This window comes from Mycetomoellerius zeteki, unplaced genomic scaffold (assembly GCF_001594055.1).
Source record: "Mycetomoellerius zeteki isolate Tzet28-1 unplaced genomic scaffold, Tzet1.0 scaffold150, whole genome shotgun sequence".
NCBI lineage: Eukaryota > Metazoa > Arthropoda > Insecta > Hymenoptera > Formicidae > Mycetomoellerius > Mycetomoellerius zeteki.
The window spans coordinates 90,983-102,789 of record NW_017256448.1 but is presented as its reverse complement, the minus strand read 5'-3'; the positions used below and the strand labels follow the sequence as shown (position 1 = coordinate 102,789).

General features: G+C 31.0%; 2 protein-coding genes across 2 annotated transcripts in view; one reads left to right on the top strand and one right to left on the bottom strand.

The window, feature by feature from the left end:
* The first annotated feature begins 417 nt into the window (after nucleotides 1-417).
* On the top strand, nucleotides 418-5,767 carry LOC108720458 (zinc finger protein 37). The gene is made up of 3 exons (XM_018444480.1): nucleotides 418-884; nucleotides 2,995-3,138; nucleotides 3,635-5,767. Exons 1-3 carry the CDS (start codon nucleotides 747-749, stop codon nucleotides 5,480-5,482), a joined length of 2,130 nt encoding a protein of 709 aa, XP_018299982.1. The 5' UTR covers nucleotides 418-746; the 3' UTR covers nucleotides 5,483-5,767.
* A 3,348-nt stretch (nucleotides 5,768-9,115) lies between these two features.
* Prp19 (pre-mRNA processing factor 19) overlaps nucleotides 9,116-11,807 on the bottom strand; it is a 3,831-nt gene continuing 1,139 nt past the window's right edge. The window contains exons 3-8 of the mRNA XM_018444482.1: nucleotides 11,802-11,807; nucleotides 11,423-11,617; nucleotides 10,694-10,849; nucleotides 10,392-10,622; nucleotides 9,719-10,065; nucleotides 9,116-9,299 (exon numbers count right to left, since the gene is read on the bottom strand). The exon at nucleotides 11,802-11,807 is cut by the window's right edge and continues 266 nt beyond it. Of these exons, the coding sequence (XP_018299984.1) occupies nucleotides 9,155-9,299; nucleotides 9,719-10,065; nucleotides 10,392-10,622; nucleotides 10,694-10,849; nucleotides 11,423-11,617; nucleotides 11,802-11,807 (1,080 nt within the window). The 3' untranslated portion in view covers nucleotides 9,116-9,154. The remainder of the gene's footprint in view (nucleotides 9,300-9,718; nucleotides 10,066-10,391; nucleotides 10,623-10,693; nucleotides 10,850-11,422; nucleotides 11,618-11,801) is intronic.

The window sequence follows — 11,807 nt, the reverse complement described above, 5'->3', positions numbered from 1 at the left end:
TAATTTCAAAACGCTTCTGCAGTACTACTTTATGACGTCATATTGTCAGTACTGACAGTGAATAAGGCCGAAATCAGACTAGGCATTGAAGATTGAGATTGAAGATTGAAAGATTGAAATTTGATCAATCAAAACAATAGGAACTAAAATTCCTTCGCCCTCATTGGTCAAATTTCAATCTTCAATCTTCGATTTTGATCTTCAATGCGTAGTCTGATTCCGGCCTAACGAAACTCAGCCTTAAGACCCTACGACTGCTACGACTTCTATTGTAGACCCCACATGAATCCAACAATTGTGTCTCTAGCGGTTCCGCGTCTAGTGTGCAGCAGCCAATAGTCATGCAATGAGGGCGCCACAAACGGTGGTATCGAAAACTGAACGTTTGGCTAGTATTTAAAAGTTTGTGGACGTGACTGAAGTCTGGCTCGAATGTGATTACTCTCCGAGAATCCACAAGAATCTCTTGTGTTGAATTGTCATAGCAAGTAGTAACGCCAGTGTAGTTGTCTCCATTTTCGCCCCTTCTTCGTAGTTTTCGGTTCATATTCTGGCGTCACGAACGATAAAGACATTTATTTTGTTGCGTTCTTTCAAAAACAAATAACAAGCAAATTCATAAAAGAAAAGGTAGAAGAATAAGCGTTGCTTATGCGGTACGAAACGACGAGCGTGGATTTCCATCGATTCCCACCTTGCGGTAGTCAAACGTGTATGTAAGCAAGCACTGAGACGAATACATAAGAATGGATGTGGTGGAAGAGGGGGAGGCGAAAATGTGCAGGCTTTGCGGCCAGTACGAGAAAATCTACATCGACGTTTTCGGCGAGGAAGGTATCAAACGTTATCTTGGTCTCAAGATTCACAGGAAAATTAATATCTTGGTGAGTTATATACTTTTCAATCCTGATAAATTTTTCCTTTTCTAACCTGAACATGGTGTTAAAAAAAAATGATACAAAGGAAAGATCCATGTTTTTTTTCTACAATTTTTTTTTCAAAATAGTATGTATATTTATATGCAACATATCTTATTTCTTTGTATGGTTTACACGTTGCTTTATGTTTATTAATGGAAGAAACATTTTTTTCTCAAAATCAGGAATATCGAAACTTTTGGTTGAAATACAAATCTTTTTTCTTAACTATAATTAATTGCTATTTGCAGTACTTATAGGTTTCAATGTTTTTCAAAATATATATATATATACTTGAAGATTACAATTTTTTCAATAATTAATTTAATTGCTTACGCAACAGTTTTTTTTATTTGTATAGCTGATGTTGAAATGTCAATTTTGTCTCTTTTGTTTATTCATCTTCAACACTTTTTTCTTTATTAAGAAATTAAACAATTTTCAATTAAAACAAATCAATTAAAATATTGCAATCATCTGTAATTATATTTAATGATAATTCTAAAGCCTAATTTACATTGTGGTTCTTTGCTTCCTTTTTCTTGTTCTTTACCTTATACATTTTTTCTTTTCCATTGTTTCTATAATATATTTCTTTTCACGTATTTCTTGTCTCTTTCGAAGTTCGTCAACTTTTATCTCAGAGGCAGCAGAAAAAACGAAAAAAAACTGGGCAATAAGAAAACATCGCGTTAAATACAACGTTGGCAATTTAGGTTAGATTGGATTAAATTAGGTTAAAGAGGTTAGTTCATTCTATTTTGCAGTAGACATGATGCAAAAATAATCACGTAATCTTTATAATAATAACAATGAGAATGCTGTATTAGTATAAGAACAGACCTTGACTATCGTTCAGTGTCTTAATATTTTTATGTGAAATAATGTTTTTCTTCGGTAATCAGAAGAGACAAATTGTAATATGATGATATTTCTCGGCTCCAAGCGACAAGTATATAAAAAGCGAGAAAACAAAGGGCAGAAGGCAGGAAATAATGAGTACATTGTAGATTAGGCTTAAAACATCTTAAGTTTTAAGGGGATCCTAAAGCCGTCTGTATTACCGACTAAATCATAATTTTTGTATAACAAATACTTTTTTTCTCTTTCACAGATTCGAAAATCCTTTTCTAGGATTAAAGTGTACACATTAATACGTGTTTGTGAGGTGAAGTTTATGCCGAGAACGATAAAAAATTTTTCTTAAGATTTCGAACTTTGTTGTCGTTTTCAACATAAACTCCACCTCACAGACACGTATTAATGGGTATATTTTAATCCTGTAAAAGGATTTTCGAATCTGTGAAAGAGAAAAAAAGTATTTGTTATACAAAAATTATGATTTAGTCGGTAATACAGACGGCTTTAGGATCCCCTTAAGAAGAAATACAAAATTATTTGCCGAAATATTGATATTTAATAGTATTCTTTTTTTAGCATGTCGTAATCTCATTAGGATATAGCAAAAGATTTTTTTATACTTATTCTAATATCATAATAATAGATATTTTATGTAAATTAAAGGTTACTTTATGAACAAGATTCTTGCAGAATTTCTTATGAAATTGTTATTGCTGTTTGAAAAATAATAATTAAGTAAACAAGAAATATTTGTATTAATTTTCAAATGTTCAAGTGTATGTAATTACATTATAAGATTATTATACAAATTATGTTTATTTTTTTGTAAAATCTTTGAAAAGAAACAAAGTGAACTTTTTTTTAAATTGTGAGTAATAAATGTTATAATTGTATGAAAATTATCAATTTAACTTTGTCAACAATCCAAGCCCATCGAGTATCATTGAGTTTAGTGAGGACCAGAATTTAATGATATGTCAAATCGTTACATCTATAGAGCAGAGCAGTCGTATTTATGATTAATATTTCATACAGAAAGAAAAAGAAAAAGTGACAAGAATTAGTATAAAAATTACATACGGCTTAATAAGATGTTATTTTTTATTTTTTACAAATATGTATCACAAGTATATTTTTCGGAGTAATTACATCTGAAATATTACTTTTTAAAATTTGATTATTAATTTATTACGTTACTTTTGTTTGTGAATCATAGATAGATGAGAAGGATCCTCTTCCCAAAGCGATCTGTGTTCAGTGTTTGGGCAAACTCGAATTTGTTTGTGACTTTCAAGAGGAATGTCTGCGCACTCAACAGGTGTTACGTGATCAGTATAATCTTCCACCATTAACAGAGTCTGTAAGTCTCTATATTTTGTTTATATTTTATCGACTTCTCTATCGCTCTTTTATCATAATTAATTCTTCTATCTTGTATCAGTTTCATAATATATTAGTATAAATTCAAATTCTATAAAATAATAAAATACATATAAATAACTAAATAAAATTTAGTTATTAAACTAAGTTTAGTTACTAAATTAAATTAAACAATTTCTGAGCAATGTTAAATGATATTTTTCTTTTTTTTTTATTTGTTAATAAAATGTATAATTTTAATACAATACTATCAAATATTTTTTGCGTTAAAATTATCATGTACTTTTTGTTTATTATTGAAAAATTATTATAAATGAATAACAAGTCAATGTAAAATATTTGTATGAATCATAATATTATGAAAATTTGAACAAAAATGGCTCAATTTTTCAAATGATTTTAAATTTATGCATATTGTCAAAATAGAGGCATGTTCTGCTATTTACTCCTACATTTCTAATTCGATTTCTCTCCAGACAGAGGTAAAAGATGAAGAATCAACATTGCTGGTGGGTTCGTCATCGTCAGATAATAACAACAGTATTGAAAAAGATCTTAATTCCACTAGAAACAATCAAACCGAGGATGTAGTCAAGGATCCAGTGGAACAGCAGAAAAAGAGAAATACCACTTCGAAGATTTTAAGAAGCCTTCGTAGTCAACAACAGCAGCAACAAGTTTCCAAGTGCAATGATGAAAATGCAGGAAAAAATGTACAGACTCAAGGTACAGAATCATCACCGACTCGTTGGCTTAGAAGCAGGCAAAGCGCAGATTCATCTGTGGTGGACAATGAAAAGATTCCGATTGCAAATAGATTAAGGAGTCATGACAATGTGGAAACTAACACCAATAATCGTTCTGTGAATAATAATAATAATAATAATAGCAATAACGAGAATACAGAAAAACAATGTCCGAAGCAGCAACAACAACAGGATTCATCGGTGACGATTCAGTTACCAACTACAGCTTTGAATAAATTATTGACGATTGTTTCTAGCTCTCCCGATATCGACGTTTCTGTAAAGGAGACAAGAAATCGAAATAACGATGCCGAAGATATTAGCTTTACTGTGGAATTGTGTAAGAAACAAAATGATGAGGTATCGACGGTGCGAGCACGGGTTTTCCCTGATCAGGGCTATTGTCTAGTCGATACAGCAATCGTACCTTTGTTGCAAAGCGAAAACAGAACAGAGGTGAACAGTATTGTCAATAGCATTCTTAGCAATACGTCGTCGAAAAACAGTAGTCCTGTGGCAAAGTTGAAAGATTTAGCGGAGTTGGAACAGCGACTAGAAGCAACGCAGAATCCAGAAGAGCTCTTTAAAATTGATGGCGAGGAGATTAAGGTAGATGATAATGTGGAGCACGTGGTAAATGGAACACAGAATGGTTATGCGTGCAAACTCTGCCGAAAATTCTATGAACGCCGAGATAAGTGTACAGTTCATGTGAAGACACATCTCGGTATCAAGCAATATACATGCGTCGTCTGCAACGCCAAGTTTGTTTGCAAATCTGATGTGATGAAGCACATTCGATGCTCGCATACTAATCCCAGACCCATACAATGTCCCAAATGTCCTAAACGATTTAAATCCAAATTTTATCTAGCTGAACATGACAATGTTCATAAGGGTATACGACCGTACAGTTGTACAGACTGTGAACAGAGTTACCACCACAAGGTTTCATTACAGATCCATATGAAGTCGCATTTACCACCGCAAAATCTGGCCTGCGAATATTGTGGCAAAGTCTTCCCGTTTCGCACGCGATTACTCGGCCATATCGCAAGTGTTCATATGAAAAAACGACGTAATTTTCGTTGTCGCTTTTGTTATAATCTTTACTCGAGTCTATCGGTGCTAAATGAACATATCAAAACTCGCCATGCGACCACATATACGTGTGAGACATGTGGCAAGACTTTTAAAGTCGCTTCCAAGTATAAAGCGCACGTACTGCAGCACGCCAATCCTAAACCGTTTGTGTGCAATATTTGCAATAATCGTTATGCTTCTAAAGCGTTTCTTAATGAGCATTTGTTAAAGCATGAAGGTTTACGTAAACATATATGCCAAGAGTGCGGTGCGAGTTTTGCACAAGCGAGTCATTTGGCTGCTCATCGTCATGTACATGGAGAAAAGACGCACGCGTGTCCGGAATGCGGTAAAAAATTCAATCGTCGTGACAACATGAAAGTGCATCGTAAACGGCATTTCGATGAGAAAAAGACTAGTATAGCTAGCAAACAGAAAGTTACATCCAACAATAACAACGTAACTGCTCTTACTACGTCTGTTAACGAGAAGTAATAACGAAATTCATAATATATAATCACTGGAGAGGAGAAAAGACTATAGAGATCTGTACAAATCTCTTAATAAACTGGACCAGAGTTCGCGATGAATTGAAGATATTGAAATTGAATACTTAGTAAGAGTATTTTGAAGTTGCTCAAAGATAATAGTCTTTTGCTTATACACAATTGGTGCTTCAATGAATTCCCAATGTCATTCCTAATGCTCTTATCTTTAGCAGTACAGCCGAACTCTCTCTCCTTCACGTATTCTTAACATGTCGGGACCAAATCTCTAATCTTAAGCAGATATTCATAGTCTTATTTTAAGATCATCTTAAATAATATCTTAAAATGTTAACACAATCTGTGATTAATTTATGACATCTCAAGCTCAACAATGCACTTAAGATGGTCTTAAATAGATTATAAGAGAATTGACTATGAATACTGACTTTAATCTTTTCTTTCGACTCCGTTCTTATTTTAATGATGCATACAGAATGAAAATGTTGATCACGCCAGAGTAATGATGAATGGTACTTTTATCATCTATTTTCTTATTCTATAATTATGTAATTATACAGAATATCTTCGAACGTTTTATTTTTTTTCATCTTTAGCTAAGCTAAGGCCATAACAGTATAAATATGAAGAATATCTTTAAAAAAGCTCGTTGATAGCCGAAAAAAGTACTTTTTGTACATTTGAAACTGATTATCTGAAAATCTATGGAACGTATTACAATCATTTTAATCTCATTTGAAAAATAATTGAATTCTCTACAATTTTCGTACAATTTTACTTTTTGTTAAAAAACGCATTCCCTGATATTTGTAAAAATGTATAAAATAATCGTAATTTTAAAGGTTTTTGAATACTGACTTTTTAAGGAAGCATTTTTCAACCCATGTTTATAGGAAACTTTTTGCTCAGAATTAAATTTTCTATAAAATCTCAAAGTTCTCTCGCCAAAACGTTCGGGGACATCTTGTATATTTAGTATATAATATGTAAATTAGTGAATGAATAAGGAAAACATAAAGATATAAAGACTTCTTCAAGGAGTTTTTCAAGTTAAAACGTACAAAGTATTTTTGTATACCACGCAATTTCAAGTGATAAATATTACATGCCATCTTATGGCAAAATTTTTTTACTTGAAGGATTCTATTTCTGAATATTTATTTGCCACATTGTGCTAAAATTGTAAAACTAAAAAGTATACGTGCCTTAAGAAGTCAAGAATATAGAGGTGTTAAGAGAATAGAGTGATTATTACAATAGTGAAACATTTTTTTCTCTAAACAAATTTTAGTATTATTTTTGACAGAGGTTACATTAATTTTCTGTTCATAAATTATCTCCAGAATTATATTGCGATATTTTGTCTTTTTTTATATTTGAATAATTGAGATTGTCGAGTTTGGGAACCTTAATCTTTTCATTCGATCGTTTATATACAGTGAGTATTAATCTTTCATGTACTGAAACGTGATGTATCTTAGCCTGTAATAATGCGCGCCTTTTTTTTAAATTTCTCAAGAGTAGTAAGTTTTCGGGATGTTAATCATATTTTGTAATATAGACAATACGTTCAGCAAATTATGCCAAAAGTATGATTTCTCGAATAATTGCATAGTTTTATTATAAATTTTATAATTCAATGCGTATGTGTGCGTGCGTGCTAGTATGCATGTATGCGTGACATTAGAAATAGGGCTTCCAAAATCAATATTCTATAACAAGAGTAACGATATTTTCTATACGTCTTTACACGTATCTTATTCATAGAAAAGTTGTAACAGTTGCAACAACGTTCAATCTCTTTTGGAGTACGTTTTACAGTAATTGTTATTACACCGTGCAACAGCATTTTTTATATACGAAAAAGTCAATATATCCGTGAAAATAAAGATTAAAGCGAGATGAAATACATCTATCAATATTAGCATAGAGATGTATTTCGTCTCGCAAGATCAAGTTACTTGTGTTTTTTTATGCACATTCGAAGCTTAGAGAAAGTCATTTTGACCGCAGTTCAATTTTGCGATTATCTAAAAAGCATGTATTTTCGTCTAAAATTTATCACTAAATTCGAAAATGATAAAATTAGAGCGATTAAAATAAATAGCATTATACAATAGCATTATAGATGGCATTATAGCATTTTATTTTTCACCATTGTGCTCTTCAATTTCTATAATTTTATTATTTTCGTATTTAGTGACAAATTATACATAGAAACACATGATTTTCAAACAATTGCAAAAATTTATTTTACACGGCAGAAGAAAATGATTTTCAAACTTCAAATGTACAAATAACTTTATTTTTCACGAAATGATTTTTTCATGATATATAAAAAAAAAAGAATTATTTGTGTTACACGGTTACGCAATTATATTAAAACTAGAAAAATTGTTAGATGTTTAAAGTATTATGTAATTTATAAAATGTGTGAATGTATTTTACTTATATACTGATACAAAACTGTACGAAAAAGGTAGCAAGCAAGTGCCTTGATTCAAGTCTTCGATGTCATAAGATAATCAACAAAGACAAAATAATTGCGATTGATAGCAAACTATATATATATATATATATAAGTATTACGAACTGTTTTTAAGTAGAGTTAATGACAGCAGTAAGAATAGATATTTTACGAGCTGTCAAAAATCATTTTCACTGTTAAGATTATGAACTATTTTACTATTGTATAATTAGAATACTCATAAGATATCATGTGAGTTGGTATTTATAATAATTGCCTATATAAAAAATTTTCCTATAGTTTTACGAAACAATCAGCAAACAATATATGAGCTATTTTGTACGTATATACATAATTAAAAGATAACATGTATAATCAGGAGCTAATACTCTCTTCTTTGTTCATTAAAGACGTACATGTGTTTATTATACGTAACAAATAAGTAATTTTACACACACATGCGCGCGTATTTGTATATTTATATAGAATTTTTACGATAAAATCTTGTTTAATGGGATCCCCCCCACCACTACGTTGCCTTAATAAAGGTTTAATACTTTTGGGACATTTGTGATTTCATTTAATTTATTCAACATTCAAGTTTCTTAAAATTACATATTGATATTTTTAAAATGTAATTTTGTTTAATATTTACTGTTAATTATAACAGTAGGATGTTCCTAGATCTTTTTTACATTTATAGAATTTTACTTAAAAGAAATATATAGAAAATAACACTTTAGATATATAATTATATAAAATATTAATTTTCTATAAGATGCACGCAAGTATGTGATTTAATGATTAAAAACAAAAGTTGTAGTTTACATAACCGCACTTGTTTATTTGCACATAAAGATAATATATTTTTGTAAAAATACGCAACGTTTAAAATTTTATGGCCTTTTATGGCTGAAAAATTCTCATACAATTCGCATTTGAAAGAAAAAACCGTAACAAATTCCTAATTTACATAAGATTCACTCTTGAAGATTAAATTATCCAAAATGCAAAGATTAAATAGACCTTACAATATTATGAATTTACTATATTAATTGTTTATTACTTATTCTAAACTTTTTATTTAACACATGAAAAATTTAAAAAAAGTTAAGTCAATATTTATCGAATCGATTAGACACATTTACAGAGTAATATTCTAATCCAATTAAAAATAATAGTATATTTCTATATTTATGATAATCCGTACAGTTTTAATGTTCTATCCATGCTAGTAGACGCGATATATTGTGCATGTTTTCCGAAACGAATGCCAGTGGCAGCGGCTGTGTGATCATTTAGGACTTTCAATTCCTGCCATTGCTTACAGAGATATACCCTAAAACAATACAACATATATAATATAATCTTAAATTAAGTTACATTATACAATATTAACATATTTCATGGCAAATTTAAATTATTAAAACAAGTTAAAATATTAAAATATGTGATACTGCAATTGAGACACAGTAAGATTTTTAAAGACATTTTGTTTAATATAAGACTTTTATTAATAGGAGTTTACTAATTAGTATATAATCTTTATTATATTAGTATCAATACTTTCGAATAACTAATATCCATAATATCAATAACTAATAACCATCAAGTTGTAACTAATAGTTACTAATAAGTAATAACTAATAAATTTGATAAAATATAAGATATAAAATCGACTGTATTTGGTCCTTTCATTATTTATTTGATTTATTCGTGTAGCAGTCTAGTTTAATTTATTATTGTTCAACATTTTACCTGACATCCGTTCCTGCCACAGCCAAATAAGTTCCACTTTGATCAAAGCAAATATCCTTCACTTCATAAGATTCCTCCAACTGTAATGTCTTGAAGTTCTTCAATTTACGCAAATCCCAAAGCTTGACGCATGAATCTTCCGCAGCTGTTGCCAAGTAATATCCATTCTCGGAAAAACTAATCGCCGTGATTGGACCAGTGTGTCCCGGAAAGTTTGCCACATTAGATTGTTCTTTTAAATCCCAGATTTTCACCTGAGAATCCGCTGTGCCAGTGCCGAAAATCAAACCATCAGGATGAAATTGCGCAGTTGTCAATGGTTGTCTGCAATCTGCTTGTCCTGCAATCTTTAAACAATCAAGCATGATATGTGTATGAAAAAAGAGAGACTAGAAGAGAGGGAAACAGAAAGGAGGTAATGCACTCCTTTTCTAAAAAAAAAAGAAATTGTGGATTAGGCCTACAGAGCAGACCACAGCTAAGAAAAAAAACGCGCCTAGTACTCTGAGATGGTGTGGAAAGGAATGCATTACCTCTTAGAAGCATAACTTTTCAAATTTCGAAGCCATAGTACATGAAAACAATTGCTTCTACGAAAAAAAATTCGTAGGACCTTTTTTTTATCATACCACAATCTTTCTAATTAAATATAATATATTAATTAAAAACATACTTTAGTTAATAATCTGCCAGTACGTATGTCCGAAAAGGCCCAATGTTGATCTAAAGAGGAACTCAGTAGATAATCGCCAGTTGGATGTAGAGACAATCCAGTCACAGGTGCATCATGAGCTTTTAATAATAATGTTGTTTGACTGGTAGCAACGTTCCACACACGAATTGTAGTATCGGGTGACGCAGTCATCACTACATCCTCCTCTGGATGATAAATAACTCGTGTAACCTAAGAGGATAATTAAAAAAATTAGTATGTTTAAGGAAATAATAAAACGACAATTTAAATTGATTGCGCACTTTTTTTGTGTGTCCTTTGAGAATTGCCACTACTTGCTCAGTATCCTTGTTAAAAACAGTGGCATTCTTGTCAGCACCACCTGTTAAAATCTTGCTAGTATCTGCATTATGAATATCAAGTGCCAGAATTCCAGGTACACTGGCAGAGTGAAGTCCCTAAAATTAACATGATTAATTATTAATTTTCTTGAGGCTTCCACGAGTGCTTTCTGTATGAAAATTATCCGTTTCGCGGGTTTTCTCCGTGTCCAAATCCATTCTTGGAATGCCAACGTTTCGTAAACCTTGCAGTCCACTTCATCAGGGCGAGGAGCAGCCTGATACTCAGTATCAGGCCTGATATTCAGTATCAGGCTGCTCCTCGTCCTGATGAAGTGGACTGCAAGGTTCACGAAACGTTGGCATTCCAAGAATGGATTTGGACACGGAGAAAACCTTCATGATTAATTATTTTTAACATTAATAATAATTAACTCGAATTTTTATTTGTGATATAAAAAAATCTTTAGAATTATATAATTGTTATTGTGTATTATACTCTCTATTATACATTAGAATTCTACTTTAATGCAGCTCTGACTCTATTTAAAACTATATATTTATAACATTATATATTTATAAAAACCCTTAATAGTGACACAGCAAATTATGAAATTTTATAGTTTATATTTTATTGATATTTGTTTAATATTTATATTTGAAGTTTTATAAAACTTAATAAAAGCTTACAGGATGTGATGCCAGGGTTTGGAATGACCGAATACTGTCCTGAGGCATAAGATCTTCTGGTACTGACCGTCCACGCCGTTTTCGCTCTTGAGTAAGAACGGTTGCTCGTTCTTGAAGTTTCTGTATCACATCTTCAGTGATACCAGCTTGTTCCATTGGTTGTGTTGCTGTGCCACCAGCTTCTACAGCCACAGCCTAAGAAAATATAACTTATTAAGAATTATGAACATATTTACAATTTATAATGCACATTACATAATTTGCCTTTATACGTATATATTACATGTATAAATTTGTTGATTAAAATTATTAAATATTTATAGTATAAAATATATATTTAAGAAATTCAACAGAGAGTAATCAGATAATGATAACATACTGGCTG